Here is a 22,783-nt window from a genome sequence, read left to right on the forward strand (position 1 = left end):
TGGTAACACTTTAGAATAGGGAACACTTATTCACTATTAACTATGACTTTTCCCTCAATAAATTCCTAATTTGCTGCTTATTAATAGTTAGTAGTTGTTAAGTTTATGTATTGGGTATGATTAGGGATGTAGAATAAGTTCATGTAGAATAAGGCATTAATATGTGCATAATTACTAATAAATGGCTAATATTCTAGTAATATGCGTGCTAATAAGCAACTAGTTAAGAGACCCTAAAATGTAGTGTTACCAGACTTTTTTAATGTTTTTATTATAAGCTTTTTTTCATTGAGCTAATGAGACGACACTGGTGGACTGAAGCCATTGAGTACTGAGTCATACCAAATAAAGCCTAAAATGTCTTTGAAGAGAGTCTTGTTTGCAGAAATAGCACAGATCTGGCCTGGTTTTAGTAAAACACACTCTATCAGTTGTTCTTTCTTCATATTTTTTCTCTTAATCTTCAGCGGCTGTCAAGCATGTTTGCCTTGTAGAGCTAATATATTTTTTTATTGAACCAACACATTCATGACTCCATTCTTGCTTAGACTGGCATGAAGCAAACTAATTCAGAATTTGGAAAATAAAATAATCGTCTATACGGTTCTCTCCAAACCATGAAAAGCAACTATTTATTGATGTGCCATTGGACATCTGACGTTAATGGAATCCATGTGCAGAATTACAGACAGATGTGTTCCTGTTTGATTCATTTGGAGTCATTTCAAATGTTTGCTCATGTTCATCATCTTCCATCATAAGCCAGGAGACTGTAGCCGTGAGTCACTTCTGTGCTTATCATTTGATTTCCTGTCTGTCATATCTTTCTGCCCTCCATATGAAAATCAGTCTGCTTTTAATTCACTCGTTTGTGAGCAAGACCCATAGAATTTACAAAAGGCCATGCCTGCTCTTACGGGAAGAAAAAGATGGATAGGACAGTGTAGAAGTGAAGGAGAGAGAGAAAAGGGGGCAGGGATCAGGAAAGGTCCTCAAGCTGGGATTCAAACTTGGGACGCCCATAACATAATATGTCATAGTTACAATATATAATGGGTCACACTATATGCATTGTGAGCACCAAACCAAATCTTAAGGTGCTCTCATGAAAACTTATACATGTCATGTTTCCAAAATGGCAAAATAAGATAATGCAAAAATATAAACTTTATTGTGCCTCTTTTAAAATGTGGTATAAAATACAAATGTTAACGACATTATAAATATTATGACCAAAAAAATATGGCATTATTATAAAAAAGTTAAATATTACATTAAATATATTGCCAGTGTTCATTCATTCCTTAAAATAAACTTCAAGAAATTCTTCAAGAACTTTCAAGAGTTCCAATTTAGAGATTTAAAAAGTTCTTGAATCTTCAGATCAGTCGATTGGTCTCATCCGAAACATGTTCAAAACGGTTCATCGTGCTGTCAAAGATCAGAACATCATGAGGGTGTGGTGATGGTAAGGTGTGTTCAGGTACGGTGTTTGTGGTGTGTAATAATGCACGAGATTTGCATGATGTCCAGGCTGCGCATACATAAACGAATTTTGCACAAACGCCGGATGTGCGCAGTGGTTCTGCTCCTCTCCATGACCTTCTTGTTCCTTCTTCCATTTGGTGCGTCGGTTCTGAAACCAGATCTTGACCTGTGTTTCGGAGAGACGGAGGGCCGCAGCGATGCAGTGGCGCTCAAACACCGAGAGATAGTGGCTGTTCTGGAAGCTTCGCTCCAGGATGCGCAGCTGATCCAGTGTGAACGCGGTGCGAATGCGCTTCGATTTCCCCTTCTCACCAGAAACACTGGGGATGTTTGAATCTGCTGGGTCTTGAGATGAAATCATCTTGGCACTGTCTTTATTTACAGATTTACCTGAAACGTAAGAAGAAAAGAACATTATAAAAAGCATGTGAATCATTTAATCCAAACTGTATCCTATTGTTGTAACACTACACTTTACTTAAAAAAAAAAATACACAGAAATTATATTTGCATATGTAAATTCATTACAAAAAGCTAAAAACTCTATTTAAATGTTTATAAAAAAAGTGATCAGAAAAGTGATCAGACAGCGTCCTCTCCTACTCAATCAACTGTTTTTCATTCGCAAATTATAAAATTGATATTTTGGTGCTTTATGCATGGCTAGCTTTCAGCGAGATCTTTTATTTTCACAAATTGAAATTGAAAACGCACTTATTTTCTCTTTTAATAAAACACATGAATGGCTGAGACTCACCTGCGACTTCCCGCATGTTGTCTCTCTGCAGCTCCTGATGTTTTCCAGTGAATTTGGAGGGATCCAGAATGTCTGCGATGGAAAAAGAGGTTTTTCCCAGCACTGGTGAATTACCAGTTTCTTCATGCATCCTGACAGTCGCTTAAAGAGCAGCAAGTAAGTGTGTCTCTGAGCGTCTCCGTCTCCTCAGATCGCTTATATACTCCACAGACAGACGCGTGTAAAATGAACATGTTAAAGCATCTCTGAGTTTAAAACCAAACCCTCAAACTCCTCCTTTACACGCTTTAACATGTGAATGTGTCTCAGTGGGTGACACGCTTCCTTTGCCATTTATTGCCCTGCATCTGGTTAAAATGTGCCCTTTTCTGAAAAGCCGTGTAGTTTTTTGTATCAGAGCTTGTCGTTATTTGCAATTGTGTGTGATTTTACGGTGGTCGAGCGCGTGAGAAGCTGTTGTGATGCTAATTAATCGACTAAAGTCCCCCAGAAGAGGACTGAGGTAAGTAGGCTACAAAAAGTACTGAGGTTTCCGGAGTAGCCTGTTAAAGTTAGCATGCAAAAGAATGTTTTAAAGAAATGTAATATATATATATATAAAAAGGAAATAATAAAAATTGCCAAAGCATAAAATCATAAAATAATTTTCATAAAAATAATATATTTTAAAAATGTAAAATTATATATTTAAATATATTTAAAATATTTTATTATTTATATTCAATAATTAAAGTGGCCAAATAAAAAAAAGAAATGTAATATATGAATATAATACTTTTATAATTGAGTATCAAAACCAATAGATATAAATACAAATCAGACACATTTTTCTTTAAAAAGAAATTGTGCATTTTGATGCTCTGGACAAAACTGAGCAACAGTCAAATATTTCAGTACAACATAATTGTATTTTCACATTTTTTAAAAATAAATGTTATTTATTTATTTTTTTATCATCATTTTGTGTATTCATGTGTTTTTGTTTTAATTGCCATATAATGTTTTATCATTTAATAAATTAATTTAAATTACATTTATTTTTAAAATAATAAAAAAAATCAAAATACACAAATCATTTTTTTATTAGAAAAGAAAATATGCATTTAGCTCCTCTACAACTGAGCAACATTTAAACAATACAACACAACTGAATGCAAAATACATGTATTTTCTAATTTATAAAGTACTTTAGAAAAGCTATATATAGATTTTTTAAAATCATTTTGTGTATACTTGTGTATTTGTTTTGAATGACATAATATTTGCATCATTTAATATAATTATTTAAAAAAATATTTTTCAAATAATAAAACATTTGTTTCTTATTCAAACCAAAGATAAAACTGATAGAAATAGCCAGACAGGCTCTTTTTTTCTTCAAAAAGAAAAAGTGCATCTAGCTGCTCTGCACAAAACTGAGCAACACAGTTAAACATTTCAATACAATATAACTGAATGCAAAATGCATGGATTTAAAAACAGTTCAGGAATGCTTTAGATGTTGTGTAAAGTTATGTGTAATTGTTTTGCATGCAAATAAAGTTTTTTGGGGGTAAGTAAATGTTCTAATGGGTCTGATGCAGCAGAAAGTGTGCTGGTCTCCAGCGGGATGAGTGTGTGCTCAGTAGGAGCCTCCAGACAAAGGCCTTATGATGCTGTAAATAATAGCTGAAGGCTCCAGAGGTGGCCCTCCATGGCAGCTGCCAGCCGTCAGCACCATCTATACTGCTGGTATTCACTGCTCGAGGCTTCGCCGGCCCACCGGGACAATTAGCAGATGTCACCCGTGTCTGTGACCCTGCCTGACCTGCGCCTTTGTCCCGGCGGTGAGGAGGATCAGCGAGGGGCCTTCAGCTCAATCACACAGCAGAAGATCTCCAGCCCTGCTGCTCAAAACAACACATTAACCTTATTAACCTGCACTGCTTCTGTCTTACACTCTTTTGAAGTTGAACTCATATCAATTATTGACCATCGCATGGGTTACCAAAGTGGATTTTAATAGGTCTATTATTTCAAAAAAGGCTTGAAATGATCTTGAAATACTCAGATATGTGGCTTTCAACCTATTGGATACATAATCTTGAACGTTTCATAATCAATTTTTTAATCTTTGTCATGATTTGCTGTTGAATGAAAAGCTATAATTAATTAATTACTTCCAGAAGAAAAGTACTGATGTCTCTGGAATTGCAAGTTAACTAAGATAATATAATATAATATATAATATAATTACTGCTGTCAAATGATTAATCGTGATTAATCTCATCCAAAATAAAAGTTTATCTTTACAAAATTATATGTGTGTATAATGCGTATATTTATTATGTATATAAAAATACAAACATGTTTGTATATTTAAGAAATATATATTATGTTTATATATTAAATATATTTATATATCATATAAAATACATGACTATAAATGTATATACATTTAAATATTTTCAAAATCTATACTGTATGTGTGTGTGTTTATATATACATAATAAATAGACACAGTACACACACATATATTATGTAAACATAAACTTTTATTTTGCATGCGATTAATCGTTTGACAGTACTAAATATAATATACTATTTATTACTATTTATTCAATAAAATATTTATTATGTATTTATGTTACATTACATACAATTTTTATCAGCATACATATATATATATTATATTAATTATTAGTAGAAATTAATTCATTTAAATAAAAATATGTATATTTAATATCTTATTAAATAAATAGGTCTTATATTTTTGTTTTAAGTGAATTTGTATTAAATTAAATACAGTATATATTATATAATGCATATTATGTATATATATATTATATATATAATATATTATATACACATTAATGTGTATATATTATATATTGTTTATACATTATACACTATTTATAATAAAATTAAAAACTGTATACCTACACATTTTTATATTTTATTGCGGTATTATTTATTTGAATTTTTTAATAATAAAATATATAAAATTTAAAAAAAAAATATAAAATGTGTGTATATAATCTATCTATCTATCTATCTATCTATCTATCTATCTATCTATCTATCTATCTATCTATCTATCTATCTATCTATCTATCTATCTATCTATCTATCTATCTATCTATCTATCTATCTGTCTATCTATCTATCTATCTATCTATCTATCTATCTATCTATCTATCTATCTATCTATCTGTCTGTCTATGCTTTTTAATTTAATAAAAATTGACAAACAAAAAATATTTAATTATTTTCTTATATTACATAACATTTAACATTTATTTAAAAATGGAAAAATTTAATTAAAAATATTTTGTGTGTATGTATGTATATATATTTATCTAAATTTGATCTCCAGGAAATGAACAATTAAATGAACCTGTTCTAGGGATTTCTGTATTAAAGACTTGGTATAATGTCATGTGTAAGTTAGGAAATATTTATTCCATCGCAAAATAATCTTAAACATTTGATCATTTTAGTTATATATACAACTTTGTCCTTGATGCCATACTTTGTGCTTGTACTTTGTAATTTTTGAAGTGTTTATTGAGAGTAAGCATGTAAGGGTCGTCGTGTCTGTACCTCACAGATGGCCAACAATACATCAGCGAGACCAACACAAAACACGACATGTATCTGAACGATCCTCTTTCCGTCCATCAGCAGGCCTAACAACAGCCCAGCGCATCATTGTCCTGCACTTTCACACAAACAAAGGGGCGCTTTAGTGGTAATGGATGTTTAAAGCATGTTTTACAGGTTTACGATAGATTTGATGTCCATGGTGCACTGAGAGAAAGAGACACTGTGGTTTGTGGGAAGAGTTTGTTTGCATGTCGTTCAAGCATCTGTCCTTACAGGAAGAAACCTCATGAGAGTACTGCAGTTAAACACTCCTGAGCCATTTACTGCACACAAACAAACAAATAAATCATTGCAATAAATAAATAGCCTTATAGGAGATGCTGCTGTGATGCATTACAGTGAGAGAAAATTGTTTTAAAAATGTAAGTAGTTTTAATAAAAATTAATGAATAAACAGATAATAATAATAATAAATACCTCTCAAAGTAACGGTCTTAAATGAAGTGTTACAACGCACTTTGAGTATAGGATAGTATAGTTTATATTTATGTGTTTTATTGGTTAACAAACTATTTTCCTTTTGTTAATATATTTCACTAATCATTTTAGTTTACTAATAATTAAAACAAATAAGTTTGCCTATACAGTAAACAAACAAATCTGACATTTTTGAAGGCTGCTGCAGTGATGGCTTTGTGTAAGACAAATTATTATTGAAATTATTGGTGAGAACAACCAACTCATGGTTAAAAAAAGAAAAACAGCATTCTTAACAGATAAAAACAATGCAAAAAGTATTGAAATCTCTACTATACTATATAAAAAAAAATCTAATAAATATATATTGGAATCTATAGCCTACTATACTATACTGTTCTCTACAATTTAGGCTTTATTGTAACACTCAATAGTGTATGTCCCTAAAATATCCAATGACTGCTAAATTGTCTAGCAATAATTCTGATCAACCAATTATATGTTTATGTAGGCCACTTTACATTTATGTAACACTGTTGTTGTAATTTCGGCCGCTTCTGAAATAGGTCATACCATTGCGATTACCTGAGAAGTTAAAGTAATTACGCAAAAAAAACCATGATTTCAAAAATGTACATTTAACATGTGCAGGGTTCGTGAATCATTAAATGATTAGATCATGAATCATTTGATTCAGATCAGGACTCTGAATAATTTATTTTTTTTATTAAACAGTTGGCTAAAAAACTAACTATTAAGGCGTTACAGTTAAAAGAGAAAACCATGGTTTTATGACACAGACGAGGAGTAAACGCAAATAACTGTCTTCAATGAATCAAGGCAAGGCAAGGCAAGGCAAGGCAAGGCAAGGCAAGGCAAGGCAAGGCAAGGCAAGGCAAGGCAAGGCAAGGCAAGGCAAGGCAAGGCAAGGCAAGGCAAGGCAGACAGAGACAGGAACACCGGGGAGTAACAAGTAGACCAGATCACATGAAACTGAACAGGCAGGAACTTAAATACACAGGCTACTGACACAAACACAGCTGGACAAGAATTAACTAATAATCACACTAAACAAGGACAGGAAACAAACCAAATATGGACACAAGAGGCGGGAACACATGACACACACGACAGAGGACTGACAAAACCATGGTTAATTTGTGGTTTCCTAGATTTGGTGTGTTTTTTTTAAAACCGTGGTTTCTTTTCTTTTTGTTGCCATGGTTACCAAAAAATATAATAAATGTACACCTTAAGAGGACACAAAGGAGGAATATAAAGATACAGTTTTCATTGATTTAGGATTAACAGTTTCCATGTATAGTTTCCATGTACTTGTCCAGATCAAGAATAAAGATAAGAGAGGTTTAGAGCCAGTAAAAAAATATTTTGTGTATGTGAAATTGAACTAGCAGGAAACAAAGCAATCAAACAATCCAGAGAAAACATCTTTAAAACAGAAAGAAAGGTCACTTACAAAATGCGTCTGGATGAAGAGTACACAAATCTGACCACAGTTTCTCTCTGTGGGTACTTTGCCAAACAAACGAATGACATCTTTCTTGGAAGAGTGACAAAAACAGCAACTTATTCTTCAGTGTCTGACTTATAATAAGCTTTTTGAGAAATTTGGAGTAACTCCTGTTTGACCTCTTCATATTTAAGGAGGTGGAAGGGGGGACAATGTCAAAATCAATCCTATAGCACTTGTAAAACAAATAGGGTATTTTTTTAATTCAAACTACCAAACTTAGTTTAATAACATAATAGAAACGTAAGGAAAACGTACTAAACTTAAGGATGGATGAATAAATAAATAAAACACACACACACTGTGGTCAGCTATCCTTGTAGGGACTCTCCATAGGCGTAATGGTTTATATACTGTACAAACTGTATTTTCTATAATCAACCCTACACCTAAACCAACCCATTACAGAAAACTTTCAGCATTTTTACTTTCTCAAAAAACTCATTCTGTATGATTTATAAGCTTTTGTACCCATGGGGACCTCAATTTTGGTCCCCACCGTGGCACAGTCCCCATGAGTCTGTGTGTATTCAGGTTTAAGTCCCCACCAAGATATATAAACAACCTGTACACACACACACACTCACACACACGCACACACACACAAGAGAGTAAGAGAGAGAGAGAGAGTTGTCCTGCAGGTGTCACTGTGTGTCTGAGCTCTGTGTGAATCAAGCCGTGTTATCGCGAGATTTCAATCGTTGTCGTTATTTTAAAGATGGCGGCAGAAGCGGGTTCTGTGCCTGAGAGAGAGACAGCAGAAGGGTGAGAATCAACTAAAACATGCTTTAATCAATGAAACCACTGATATTAAGTATCTAGAGACGTGATCAGATCTACATCGCACAGCTGTGATATTAATAGCGCTGTTCAGCACATAAACACAATCATTCCAGTGTTAGAATGAAGTGCTGGATCTTATTTATGTGCTGCTCGATTTGTTTTGTTTCTCTGTGATGTGCTATTCTATTAATTTAATGTTTACATACTGAACATACTGAAATTGTTTAATGTATTTTATCATGATTTTGCCAAAACAAAAAATCGTTACTCTGTGAATGAGTTTCATTTCATTCTGCTCTCTTTGTAGTTTTGCTTGTTTTCATAATAATTTAAGTCTAAACGTGGAATATTTGTGTTTATATTTTTGTGTGTTTATTTGTATGCTTATTGTATAAGTTGTGTCTGTGTCTGTGTGTGTGTCTGTGTGTGTGTCTGTGTGTGTGTCTGTGTGTGTGTGTCTGTGTGTGTGTCTGTGTGTGTGTCTGTGGACGTGTGTGTGGACGTCTGTGTGGACGTCTGTGTGGATGTCTGTGTCTGTGTGGATGTCTGTGTCTGTGTGGATGTCTGTGTGGATGTGTGTGTGTCTGTGTGTGTCTGTGTGTGTGTGTCTGTGTGTGTCTGTGTGTCTGTGGACGTGTGTGTGTGTGTGTGTGTGTGTGTGTGTGTCTGTGTCTGTGTGTGTGTGTGTGTGTGTGTCTGTGGACGTGTGTGTCTGTGTGTGTGTGTGTCTGTGTGTGTGTGTCTGTGTGTGTGTGTGTGTCTGTGTGTGTGTGGATGTCTGTGTGTGTGTGTGTGTGTGTGTGTGTCTGTGTGTGTGTGTGTCTGTGTGTGTCTGTGTGTGGATGTCTGTGTGTGTGTGTGTCTGTGTGTGTGTCTGTGTGTGTGTGTGTCTGTGTGTGTGTCTGTGTGTATGTCTGTGTGTGTGTGGATGTGAGTAGGTACTGATTGACAAGTAACCTTTCTGTTGTGTTGATCTGTAAATGTGGGCGATGATGTGTTAAAGAGCGCATGGTTACTGATCAGTTCTGGTAGGTTTATAACTCATATTGTCACGTATGTGTGTTTTTGCAGAGATGCATCATTTGGAGATCTGACCACAAACATGGAGACCGAGTCGTCCAGTGGAAAAGAGACTATGGTGTGACATTTGACACTTCAGGAATCATATATGCAACAAAATTAAACCATCTGATTTATTTATTAACAAACACCACTGCTCTTATTGTAAATGGTTTATAAGTGGACATTATCCTAAAGTATTTATTTTATTTATATGTAATGAAATTATATAATATTATTATATAAATAATGATTTAATATATTGTTACTTTAAACATGTATTATATATTTAAATGTAATTTAATATATTTTAAATTGGTCTTTATTTTTTAAAACATTTAAAACGTTTTTTAAAAGTATTATATTAATATTTTGAATTAGCCTTTATTTTGTACTTTTAGTTTTCATTTGCGTTTTTCTCATTTGTCGTTTTTTTGCTTTTTAATATTTCTCTAGTCTGTAGCTTTAATGTTTTATTTTTAGTAATTTTAGTGCTTCAACTTTTATTTCAGTTAGCTGTCAAAATAACATTTCCAGTTTTTGCAACATTTCTTGATTAAGTTTTTTTTTTATCTAATATTTATATTTTATTTTGACTCGTCACTATTAATAGTTTTATTTAGTTTACTGTTTCAGCTTAAACCTTAATCAAAACCAATTCCCGGAAAGTCCTAATATTTTGTTTCTTATTGAATGTCCTGGATAACCTGATGGACTGGTATGTCACATTACAGAATGTGCTGTTTCGTGTTGACTTTCAGTATAGCGTAACATTGTGTCTGTGTGTGTCCTCAGGACACGGCGGGTGACAGTTCGGAGGCGGCGGATGCACAGACGGGATCTGGAGACGATGAGAGCGGCCGTCAGCTGGGGGAAGTGGAGCTGCAGTGTGCTCTGTGCATGAAGTGGTTTACGGCAGACACGTTCAGCATCGACACGGCGTATGTTTGTCTCCTGACGCAGATGGATGGGTATCTCACACGCATGTACTTACGCTGTCCATTTGTTCTTGCCTGCAGAACTTGCCTGCCGTTCATGACCAATTATGTGTTTCACTGCAATGTGTGTCACCACAGCGGAAACACGTACTTCTTGAGGAAACAAGCAAGTGAGTGGATCAGTTTGACTTGCTGAGTTTTTTGCATGCTGCTGTTTGAATTTTTACGTAGGTCTTATGCAGTATGTACTAGGGGTGCACGATTAGAAAAAAAAATCTAATTGATTTTTTTGGCTAAAAAATTGTGATTGTAATTTAAAATGACATTTCAAAAAGAAAGGTTTGTTGTGCTTGTTTGTAAGGCAGTTTTGGCCAAATTCTTGTGATGTATATATCAATATGGCTTGGATATTATTACTATTATCATTATTATTATTTACCCTGTTTCTAATTAGTTTTAATATTATTATTATTATTGTTGTAATGAATAGAATTACGACTTGTTGTTTTTATTATTATTATTATTATTGTAATAATAAATGGAAATTACTAAATAAAAATAAATGTTATCTTCTAATAAGAAATTGCATAATAATAATAATAATGGTAATGATAATTATAGTTTACATTACAAATGTCAAATTAAAATACTTAATTTCTTCCATTTTCAAACATTAAACCATCAAACTTTTTTTAACAATAACATTATTATTATTATTATTAATGGTGTAATTATGTACGTTAATTGATTATGAGAATTTTTAATAAAAACAAAGGAAATATTTATTTTGCAGTTATTTTAGTTTACATTACAACTGTTACGATACTTATATGTCTGTCTTAATTTCTTAATTTTTAAATGTTGAACCATCAAACTTTATTATTATTATTAATTAAAGATAAAAATGGCTAAATAAAAACAAAAAATATTACTTTTGCAATTTAAAAAATATAATTTTAATTTACAACTGTTACAATACTAATATTTATGTCTTAATTTCTTCATTTTCAAATTATGAACCATCACACGTTTATCATTATTATTGATAATAATAATAATAATAAATATTATCATTGTTATAATTAATAAAATATAAAAATGACTAAACAAAAACAAAATAAATATTACTATTCAGCACATTGCACCTCCCCCCAAACGTCTTCATTGTTTAATGGTTTTATCCACAGATCTGAAGGAGATGTGCCTCACTGCTCTGGCAAATCTGACGTGGAGGTCCAGAACTCAAGAGGAGCATCCCAAAACAATGTTCTCTAAAGATAAGGTACGCTTTCCGCTGTAGTTCAGTGAATGCAGTGCCATGTGTTTAATGTGTGGTGTCAGTGGTGTTATTTGTTCTCTTGTGAAGGACATCATACCTTTCATTGACAAATATTGGGAGTGCATGACGACCCGTCAGAGGCCCGGCAAACTCACATGGCCTAATAATATCGTCAAGACCATGGTGAGTCATTTGAAATCACTTGATTCCTTTGTGCCTGTAATGTGGTTTATAGAGCTGTATAAAGGCTGACTTGTGTTGTTTGGACTCAGAGTAAAGAGCGTGATGTTTTCCTGGTGAAAGAACATCCAGACCCCGGCAGTAAAGACTCTGAAGAGGACTATCCCAAGTTTGGCTTGCTTGATCAGGTGCGATGTTATAGAGATCAGATCATATGAACACAATGCTGAGTAAGACACTTCAGAATCACACACAAGATCTTAATATCATGAAAATCTGACACGCTCTTCATGCCAGAGTCTAGTACCTCTTAAACATATTTTATTAAATTGTGCTTTTTAGGGTCAATTAGGAAATTAAATTACTCCGCAAGCACTCTCAAAAGAAATGAAGTCATCAACCCTGAATCTATTTTATTTAAAATAAACGTTAAAATTTCAGCTTGTTACTCGACTTGAAAATAGCCAAGGAAGCTGGCATTAAAACACCAACCAGCTAAATAACTTACATTTATATTTTTGCATATTACTAAAATGTTTGACAAGCCATAGTTGATATTACACTGTCATATAATGGGTGAATTTTGCATAGTTGCGCAGTATACAATTTAAATTACAGTAGTACATGTTGTTATTGTAAACTGATACTAATAAAAATATTTTTATAAATTAAAGCTAATAAAACAAAGTCTAGTTAAAACAAAATAGTAAATGTTGAAGTGCGAAAATTTGTCAAATTAATTGAAATAAAAATAAAGATATATAAATAAATATTTTAAAAAAATAAAAGCCAATAAAAATGACAAAAGCACAGAAAAATGACTAAAACTTAAACTGAAAATATACAAATAAAATATAATTTAAAATAAGAATAAATACTTTAATGATATATAAATAATACTAAAATAACACTGCTACAATAGTAGTCTTTAAAAAAACTAAAAATCCTAGTGATTAAGATTGGAATAAAATATTAGCATAATGTGGGGTTTATACTGTATAACTGGCTATTTTTAGATTAATATATAGTATGCAATTAACAGTAGAATGCCATTAGGATGATGTAGGTTTACTGCAGTAGACAGTTATTTAGCATTTTAATCCAGTCTTGGAAGGCCAGTCAGAAAATAAATCAAGGGGCTGCATTGCATTGTGGGACACATGTTCTGCACCTTGTGCTCTGGTTGTGCACTGCACAAATTCATAGGTCGTTTGTGTATTTTACGCATACTGAAAATGTATGAAAAAAAAAATTTGATGGGAAAACTATTTTTTTGTGATTATTTGTCAAATTGACAAGTAACCCATTCAATTAAACATGACATTTTGAAATGCAAATATTTTCTTGTAAAATGCACTCCAGTAATCTATGCTTTATTTACAACTCATTTCTTACGGTGTATTTTGCAATTTTGAACGTACCCAGTTTTTCATTTTACTTATCGTATAACTTTTATGTTTTGTGTTTGGTTTTACTCAGGATCTGGGCAATATTGGACCGTCGTATGACAACCAGAAGCAGATGACGGCCATCACGGGGGCTGGAGGGTTAAATGGTAAAACTCAGCTCTAAACTCCAGAAATGATTAAAGTTGGTTATTTGATCCCATTGCTTAGGGAGTTTCTTTAAAGCTGTGCGTTGTATTCCAGGTGGATCGACTTTTTCAGGTGAATATGGAGTGTATTACTTGTGGAAGGCTGATGTTTGGTGCTCCTGTAACTTCCCCTCCCTTTGCATTGATCTTTGTGCTCTTGATTGAATTGCTTGGGTTCGTCTGCTCGATCTGCAGCACTAATTCCTGTTTCTGTGTGCTTGCGCCCCCTCTCTTCCCTCTCAGACACTGAAATTGAACCGTCATGGCTTTTGGCACATATGAGTGGACTGAGGCATATTGCTTTGATGCTTAATCGTGTTTGTCAAACGCTGTGGCCTTTAGATTGAGCTCGATCCCCGGGCTGCTCTGCTGCAAGCGTATGGGCTTTAAGTTGATGTTTGATGAATCAGGCCGAGGTTTGAATTTGCGTCTGAGACTCTGTTTCTGTCACAGGTGGGCTTCCTCCAGCTGCTACAGGTAAAGGCCGAGGAGCCAAACGCAAACAACAGCAGCAACAGGATGGAGCCACGGCTGGAACGGCCAAGAGAACACGCAGGTACGACAACAAGCGCATCTTAAAGTCAATATGAAATGAAAATCACCTCTAGTTTGTAAATGCATGCTATTGATCTTATTGGGAATGATTCATTTGGGCATGTTTTATTGTTTCTTTGTTTTTTGTTAATACTGTAATGTTTTATCAATTTTTGAGTGATGCCCACATATCGAAATCCAGTCAACTGAGTCTCCGTCCTACAGTTTCATCTGTTTCGACCCGTTATTCTTGAATGTACGTCATACAACGGAAGAAAAGATCTGTTAATTTAATTATCCTCCTCATGCACATATCAAAAATAGATTGAAAACATGAACTGAAACCTTTACTTCAACAGTAACAAGGCTATCAACAATTGTTTTTATATATATATATTTTTTCATTTTTACAATTTTTAAAATATTTAAACAAAGCCTTTTAAGTATTTTTAAAATATTATAAATTTTTGTGTAAAGAAGTCCTTGTTAAGATTTTGTTTATTTGATGAAATGATTTTTAACATTAAGGGTCCATTTGTTAACTGTAATTAGTTAACATGAACTAGCAATGTTTTTTTTTTTTTACATTTATTAATATTAGATAATGTTAATTTTAACATTTACTAATACATTATTAAAATCAAATGATGTATCTGTTAATATTACCTGAGCTAACATGAGATAATAACAAACAGTTGTATTTTTATTAACTAACGTTGACAAAGAATAGTAAATACTGTAACAAACGTATTGCTCATTGTTAGTTAATGTTAAATATATTGGAACCTTATCGTAAAGATTTCTTTACTAAAATCCCCAAACTAAATACTTTTATTATTATAACTTGTATTATGAGATTGATTGTGTTTTATTAATTGTTTTTCATGCTAACATGCTAATTAAGATTTTTAAGAATGTAAAAAAAAGTTTTGGAATTTAAAATGTATATTTTTAAATGTTATGTTTTAAAATTGTAAAGAAATATTTAAACAATTTTTTAAAAATATTTTAAAAATCTTTAAAACCTTTAATGTTAACTTCAACATTTTCTAATACATTATTATAATCAAAAGTTAATATTATTTAATCAACCTGAGCTAACATGAACTAATAATGAACAGTTGTCCTTTTTCACCCAATTCCCAAAATAAGTAATTTAGAACAAAAGACGTGTAGTTAAATTATACCTGATTGTGTTATCAGAATCAGAATCAGAATGAGCTTTATTGGTCAAGTATGTTTACACATACAAGGAATTTGTTTTTAGTGACAGAAGCTCCACAGTGCAACAGAAAGACAGCAACAGGACAGGACACAGGTAATAAAAGAATAATATCCAAATAGGCAATGTACAAAACAGCAAAAACACAATATAGACAATTATGTGTGTACAGGTCTGATATGTGCAAATTTGAAATGAAAAAAATAATAAGTGTGGTGAATAAATAATGTATAATAGAGTTGTGTGTTCCACGTTTATTGTTGAGTGTTCATGAGATGGATTGCCTGAGGGAAGAAACTGTTCCTGTGTCTGGTCATTCTGGTGCTCAGAGCTCTGTAGCGTCGACCAGACGGTAACAGTTCAAAGAGGGAGTGTGCTGGATGTGAGGGGTCCAGAGTGATTTTGCCAGCCCTTTTACTCACTCTGGATGAGTACAGTTCTTGGAGAGTGGGGAGGGTTGTACCAATGATTCGCTCAGCAGTCTGGACTACCCTCCGTAGTCTTCTGAGGTCAGATTTGGTAGCTGACCTGAACCAGACAGTTATTGACGTGCCGAGAGAACTGTTTCAGCAGCTCCTGTGGCAGGTTGAACTTGCTCAGCAGTGAAGAAAGTACAACCTCTGCTTTGACAATAGAGTGACTCCACTGCAGTCACAGTGCTGTTCATGATGGTGAGTAGGGGGAGAGCAGGGGGGTTTCTCCTGAAGTCCATGATCATCTCCACAGTTTTGAGCGTGTTAAGCTCCAGGTTGTTAAGACTGCACCATACAGCCAGCTCCTTAACCTCCTGTCTGTAAGCAGACTCGTCACCGTCCTGGATGAGGCCGATCAGTGTGGTGTCGTCTGCAAACTTCAGGAGCTTGACAGAGGGGTCTTTAGATGTGCAGTCGTTGGTGTAGAGGGAGAAGAGCAGTGGGGAGAGTACGCAGCCCTGAGGAGCTCAAGTGCTGATGGTGCGGGTGTTGGATGAGAATTTACCAAGCTTTACTAACTGCTGCCTGTCTGTCAGGAAGCTGTTGATCCACTGACAGACGGAGGTGGGGACGGAGAGCTGTGTTAGTTTATTCTGAAGGGTGTCCGTGATGATGGTGTTAAAAGTGGAGCTGAAATCCACAAACAGGATCCTCACATAAGTCCCTGGTCTGTCCAGATGCTGCAAGATGAAGTACAGTCCCATGTTGACTGCATCATCCACAGACCTGTTTGCTCTGTAGGCAAACTGCAGGGGGTCCAGTGATGTCCTTCAGATAAGCCAAAACCAGTCTTTCAAATGATTTCATGGCCACAGACGTTAAGAGCCACAGGTCTGTAGTCATTAAGTCCAGTAATTTTTTTTCTTTGGGACGGGGATGATGGTGGAGCGTTTGAAGCATGAGGGGACTTCGCACAGCTCCAGTGATCTGTTGAAGATCTGTGTGAAGATGGGGGCCAGCTGGTCAGTACAGATTTTTAGGCAGGCTGGTGACACACCGTCTGGGCCTGGTGCTTTCCTCCTTTTGTTCTTTATGTAGATCTGATTGTGCTTTACTCTGTTTTAGTGACCCGCTGTTCTCAGCGCAGCGCCTGCCGCCTCATGGTTATCCTCTCGAGCACCCCTTCAACAAAGACGGTTACCGCTACATTCTAGCCGAGCCGGATCCCCACGCTCCCGACCCGGAAAAACTGGAGCTGGACTGCTGGGCCGGGAAGCCCATTCCAGGAGACCTGTACCGTGCGTGTCTGTACGAGAGAGTGCTGCTGGCGCTGCATGACAGAGGTACACGTGTCATCCATAACATCTGACCTACAGTGGTGGCCAAAATGATTAGAACACTAGTATTTGCAGCAGCTAAAAATGGTTTTAAGTCAGTTATTTCTTTCTTTTGCTGTAGTGTAGTATCAGTAGGAAATGTCAGTTTACATTTCCAAACATTGATTTTGCCATTAATTGTAATAATCCAGTGAGATTTTTGTCTCACAGCAGCCAGTGTTCCACACAGAGATCTGAACAAACTGAAACAGAACAAACTGAAACAGACTAAATCCAGAAAAACTGTGGCACCGTCTCCAAGACGCTTCAAGAAACCTACCTGCAAAGCTTCCTGGAAAACTCTGCACAAGTGCACCGAGGGCAAAAGCTGCTTTAAACACAAAAGATGCTCACACCAAATGTTGATTTCATTTAGTTAATAGAAATTAATTGATTAAAGAAAATCTGTTTATGACATTATTTTTGACAGCATCCTCATTTTACAGCATTTTTACACAAGTGCCTAAAACTTTTAACAGTACTGTAGCTTTGCAGGTAGATTTCTTGAAGCGTCTTGGAGACTTTGCCACGGTTCTCCTGGATTTAGTCTGTCTCAGTTTGTTCTGTTTCTTCAGACTGGATGATGATCAGATCTCTGTGTGGAGCACTGGCTGCTGTCAGACAAAAATCTCACTGGATTATTACAATTAATGGCAAAATCAGTTGTTTGGAAATGTAAACTGATATTTCCTGCTGACACACTACAGCAAAAGATACAAATAACTGACTTAAAACTATTTTTTAGCTGCTGAAAATCATTATGGCCTCCTCTGTAAATAAACCTCCTTCTCAATTGCTTACTCTCTTTTTCATCTCTTTCAGCTCCGCAGCTAAAGATTTCAGACGACCGCTTGACGGTGACAGGAGAGAAGGGCTACTCGATGGTCCGAGCGTCTCATGGGGTCAGAAAGGGCGCGTGGTATTTTGAGGTCACTGTGGACGAGATGCCACCGGACACTGCGGCTCGACTGGGCTGGTCGCAGCCTTTAGGTTTGTCCTGTAACAGCACTGCTAACAGTTACAGAAGTGTCCCTGTATTTACAGGCTCTGTCATGTGTCTTTCATCTCAGGAAACCTACAAGCTCCTCTGGGTTACGATAAGTTCAGCTACTCGTGGCGCAGTAAGAAAGGAACACGCTTCCATCAGTCCATAGGAAAGCACTACTCTGACAGCTACGGACAGGGAGACATCTTGGGCTTCTACATTGTGCTTCCAGACGACACTGTAACCTCCAAGGCTCTGCCTGACACATACAAGGACAAAGTATGAACAAATGAAATCATTTATTTACGTATTTGACCTCCAACTGAAAATGCATTTGAATTAAAGGAATAGCTCACCCAAAAAATTAAATTTACTCAAGCCGTCCAAGATGTAGATGAGTTTGTTTTATCATCAGGTTTGGAGCAATGTAGCATTACATCATTTACTCAGCAGTGAATCCTCTGCAGTGAATGGGTGCCGTCAGAATGAGAGTCCAAACAGCTGATAAAAACATCACAATAATCCACACCACTCCAGTCCATCAGTTAATAACTGATGTGTGTTTGTAAGAAACAAATCCATCAAGACTTTTTTAAACTTCAAATCGTTGCTTCCGGCTAAAATATAATCCATAGTAACACTTCCTCCAGGGAAAAAGCTGTCTGGTCTGAATCGGGAGTGAAATCTGCACATATCAAGCACCGTTTACAAACCAAAAGAGTTCTGAACAAATATGTGAGTGGATTTTGGTGTGAGAGAAGAACAGAGGATGTACTTTTTCACTGGAGGAAGTATTATTATGGATGGTTTGAAGTTAAAGTCTTAATGGAGTTGTTTCTTCTTTTCACTGCACAAGTTGTTAACTGATGGACTGGACTGGTGTGGATTATTGTGATGTTTTATCAGCTGTTTGGACTCTCATTCTGACGGCACCCATTCACTGCAGAGGATCCATTGCTGAGCAAGTGATGAAATGCTATATTTCTCCGAATCTAATGAAGAAACAAACTCATCTACATCTTGGACAATGACAAGTTTTTATTACAACACCATTTTGTTTCTATTTCAACAGTAAATTGGAGTAGAAACATGAATATATTATTAAAAGGTTGATATAAAAACTGCCTTATGTGCAATTAAAATTTTTACATACAACTTTAAATAAATTTGATTAATCAGATAAACTTTTTCAGTTAAATTTTTCTGCTAAATTAAAACTTTAATTTTACTTTTGGTTAAAAAGAAGAAAAACATTTTGTGCATCACTAATCTTAAGTGTTTCTTATTGATGTTTCTCAAAGGCGCTGATCAAATTCAAAAGCTACTTGTACTTTGAAGAGAAAGATTACGTGGATAAGGCCGAGAAGAGTTTAAAACCCACCAGTTCCAGCCGAGTAAGTGTTTTATATTCAAGCGTTCAAATCGTGTTTGGTTATTTGATTGTAATGTCATCACCGATACATGATTGTTTTTTTCCCAGATTATATTTTTTAAGAACGGAGTGAATCAAGGTGTAGCCTATGCGGATCTGTTCGAGGGCATGTACTACCCTGCCATATCCCTCTACAAGAGCTGCACGGTACGTGAAAGTTGTGTTTTCAGTTTTGTGGGAGTAAATCTAGGCAAACAAAATATTTAAACAGATGTTGTTTAGATACATCGGGATGGAAACTCTCTAATTTGCGGGTTTGCATGTTAAAACTCTCACCTGAACGTGAATAATGCTTTTAATTATGCACAACCACTCATGCGCATACAGCCGTTTCACAAGATTGAGGGATGGTTTTAATGAAAAGTGTAGTTTATCGTAAAATATAATTTATTTCTGTGATCAAAGCTGAATTTTCAGCATCATTACTCCAGTCTTCAGTGTCACATGATCCTTCAGAAATCATACTAATATACTGATTTTTCAACTCAAGAAACATTTCTGATTATTATCAGTGTTGACAACATTTGCTCTGCCCAATATTTTTGTTGAAGCTGATACGTTTTATTTTTCAGGATTCTTTGATGAATAGAAAGTTTAAAAGAACAGCATTTATTGAAATGGACATCTTTTGTAACATTATAAATGTCTTTACTGTCACTTTGATCAATTTAATGCATCCTTGCTCTATTTTAAACATAGAATATTTAAAAAATCGTGCTAATCTCAAACATTTCAACACCAGTATATATGTCCACATTTGTGCTTTTCTTCAATCCGGCTAAGCTAAAATAAGTTTGACTGCTCAGAGGTGTTTATCAAAGATTTGTCATTAGTTCCTCTGTTTATACTCGGTCCATACACTAGATGGTGCAGTATGAACGGGTCGAGATGATGTTGAAAGGATTATGTCACACATATGAACTGATATTATTGGATGTGTATAATTTGTCATGCTGTTTCCTCTCTCCAGGTGTCTGTTAATTTTGGACCTCACTTCAAATACCCACCAAAAGACATCAAGTATCAGCCAGTGAGTGTAAAATTCAACGTTTTTTTAAAACTTGAATACTTTTCCGGTTCCTGTAGTAATGATTGATATATTCCTATTGGTATTTGCCCAAATAAAGGCATATTTCTTCTAGTGCTCTTAGATAGTTCTGTTATAGCTGATGTTTTGTGCCCATTAAATCATTGCAGTATCACGCTGACTGATACAGAGACTAAAATCATCTGTACTCCACCTTATTATTAATGGCTTTGGCTCAGCCCTTAATTCCAGAGAAGACAATGCTGTGTGTGACGTAATATTAATGCATACAGTGAGATTTTAGGGAACAGTCTTCATGGGAAATTTCTGGGAAGGGCCTCGTTTTTGTTTTGTTTAAATCTTTTTGTAAAAGAATAAATTGCTGTGTATTACTGTGTCATGTATTTTTAATGTCAGTGGCTTAATACTTTGAATAAGTTTTACTTTTGTATTTTCTGTTTTCATTTTAATTTAAAAAATTTTTTTAACTTTCTTGTCTGTCATTTTTATTTTATTTTAAATTTATTTATTAGTTTTTTGTTTGTCTATATTTTATGTCATTATTTGTAATGTCTATATAGCTTTTTTCGTTTAGGTTTTTCTTTTAGTAAATCGAGTTAAACTAGCTAAATGTTTTTAGACTTTTTTTGGTCATTTTTATTAGGTATTGTTTTTCAAGTCTATATAGTTTTTTAATTTTAATTTCAATTTCAGTTTTTTTTTAGTTTAGTAAATAAAGTAAAAGTTAAACTATATAAAAATGTGAAAGGTGTGTTTTGGTAACTACCTAAAATATATTAATGTTTGTTTGTTAATGCGTGTAATGTCATTTTTTATTATTGTTATTATTTATTTATTTTTTATCTATGTAGATTTTATTAATTTTCTATTCAGTTTATTTTAATTAAGTTAACTAATTGAAAATAAGAAATGTTGCTTTGGCAACTAGCTGAAATAAAATATAATTTTTTTTAATACATTTTAATTTCAGTTAATATTTTTTTAATGGTTGTAGTTTTTGTTAACTATAATAACCCTGTATATATGTGCATTTAAATCAAAATGATTAAATATGATTTTCTTTGTTTATTTAGTGAAAAGCAGTGTAGGAAAGTATGCATTGATATTTTCAACTGTTTTACTCTTTTCCTTTCTGCTTTAGATTTAGAATTTGTTTGCCAAATACATACAAATACAAATGCAAATACATAAATATCAATATTTTGAATTGAATCTTAAAATATCATGATATTTTAGCTATATTTCCCGATATGAATTTCTGCTTAATGTACAGTTGACGAACAACAGTCTGTGATGTTTTGAGCTGTTATGCATTATTGCACCATTGAGTGTTTTTTTGTTGTATATCATCAGATGAGTGACATGGGTTGGGGTGCTGTGACTGAACACACGCTGGCTGATATGCTGTACCACGTGGAGACAGAAGTAGATGGCCGACGGAGCCCCCCGTGGGAGGGTTAAATCCATGCCAAATCCTCCACCCATAAGGCTGAAAACATGTTTTCATGTACCATTCACAACAGCGCACAGCATTTCTTGTTATATATTATTAAATAATTTGGTTACAGTTGTATTCTGCCCTTGTTTTCTTTGTAGGATTCAAAATGTCTTTCTTATAAGTCAGCTTGGATTTCTGATATTTCGGTTTTTATTTTATGAAACCTCATACTGCACTAGATTGTGATCTTGATAGATGAATCTAGCTAGAAAATGATGTTTTTGAGGTTTCGCTTGGTTTATCTTTTATGTAAGCTCATATTAATAGTTACATATTATGTTTCCTCATACTGCAGGTTTATTTTAGTATCAGTCGTACGATTTAATTTCCTTCATACAGTGAACCTTTTCCCTTGTAAGCGCTCGAGTCCTGTTTGATTCGACCGTACATTAACCTGTTGAAGTGTGATGTTCAGTTGTGTGTGATGTGGTGTGTTTAACAGTGTTCTCAGATGCCATGGGGGTTTTTTTTGTAAACCATGTTTTATACACAAACTTGTTTTAATAAAGGATTATAAATGGCATTTTTGTTGTCATGCATGTATGTTTTGTGATATTTCTACACTGTTACAGTTCAGTATTTATTAATGCAATGACCAGACACC

At 34.4% G+C, this 22,783-nt stretch overlaps 2 protein-coding genes across 4 annotated transcripts; one reads left to right on the forward strand and one right to left on the reverse strand.

The window, feature by feature from the left end:
- Positions 1-1,441: 1,441 nt before the first annotated feature.
- LOC306866259 (homeobox protein pnx-like) lies at positions 1,442-2,375 on the reverse strand (the record flags this gene model as incomplete). Its single annotated transcript, XM_079411352.1, has 2 exons — positions 1,442-1,878; positions 2,246-2,375. The coding sequence occupies 2 exons, from the start codon at positions 2,373-2,375 to the stop codon at positions 1,442-1,444; spliced, it is 567 nt and encodes a 188-aa protein (XP_079267478.1).
- A 6,169-nt stretch (positions 2,376-8,544) lies between these two features.
- LOC306866074 (set1/Ash2 histone methyltransferase complex subunit ASH2-like) lies at positions 8,545-22,701 on the forward strand. Of its 3 annotated transcripts, none has more exons than XM_079411069.1 (17): positions 8,545-8,603; positions 9,693-9,759; positions 10,476-10,621; positions 10,700-10,788; positions 11,806-11,900; positions 11,985-12,080; positions 12,170-12,265; positions 13,557-13,632; positions 13,709-13,744; positions 14,125-14,227; positions 16,966-17,183; positions 18,039-18,206; positions 18,287-18,480; positions 19,503-19,595; positions 19,682-19,780; positions 20,604-20,663; positions 22,035-22,701. In XM_079411069.1, exons 1-17 carry the CDS (start codon positions 8,557-8,559, stop codon positions 22,140-22,142), a joined length of 1,791 nt encoding a protein of 596 aa, XP_079267195.1. In that variant the 5' UTR covers positions 8,545-8,556; the 3' UTR covers positions 22,143-22,701. The 3 variants fall into 3 exon arrangements, with proteins under 3 accessions (XP_079267195.1, XP_079267196.1, XP_079267197.1); XM_079411070.1 differs by having other exon boundaries at positions 13,727-13,744; XM_079411071.1 differs by lacking the exon at positions 13,709-13,744.
- The last annotated feature ends 82 nt before the right edge of the window (positions 22,702-22,783 follow it).

The sequence above is a fragment of the Barbus barbus genome, assembly GCF_936440315.1.
Source record: "Barbus barbus genome assembly, chromosome: 47".
NCBI lineage: Eukaryota > Metazoa > Chordata > Actinopteri > Cypriniformes > Cyprinidae > Barbus > Barbus barbus.

Bases quoted from the DNA above. Each gene is read 5' to 3' on its own strand.
- LOC306866074 (XM_079411069.1), top strand. From the start codon at position 8,557: ATGGCGGCAGAAGCGGGTTCTGTGCCTGAGAGAGAGACAGCAGAAGG. The intron at 9,760-10,475 runs GTGTGACATTTG...GTGTGTCCTCAG, and splicing joins CCAGTGGAAAAGAGACTATG to GACACGGCGGGTGACAGTTC. The intron at 13,633-13,708 runs GTAAAACTCAGC...GTTTCTTTAAAG, and splicing joins GGGGGCTGGAGGGTTAAATG to CTGTGCGTTGTATTCCAGGT.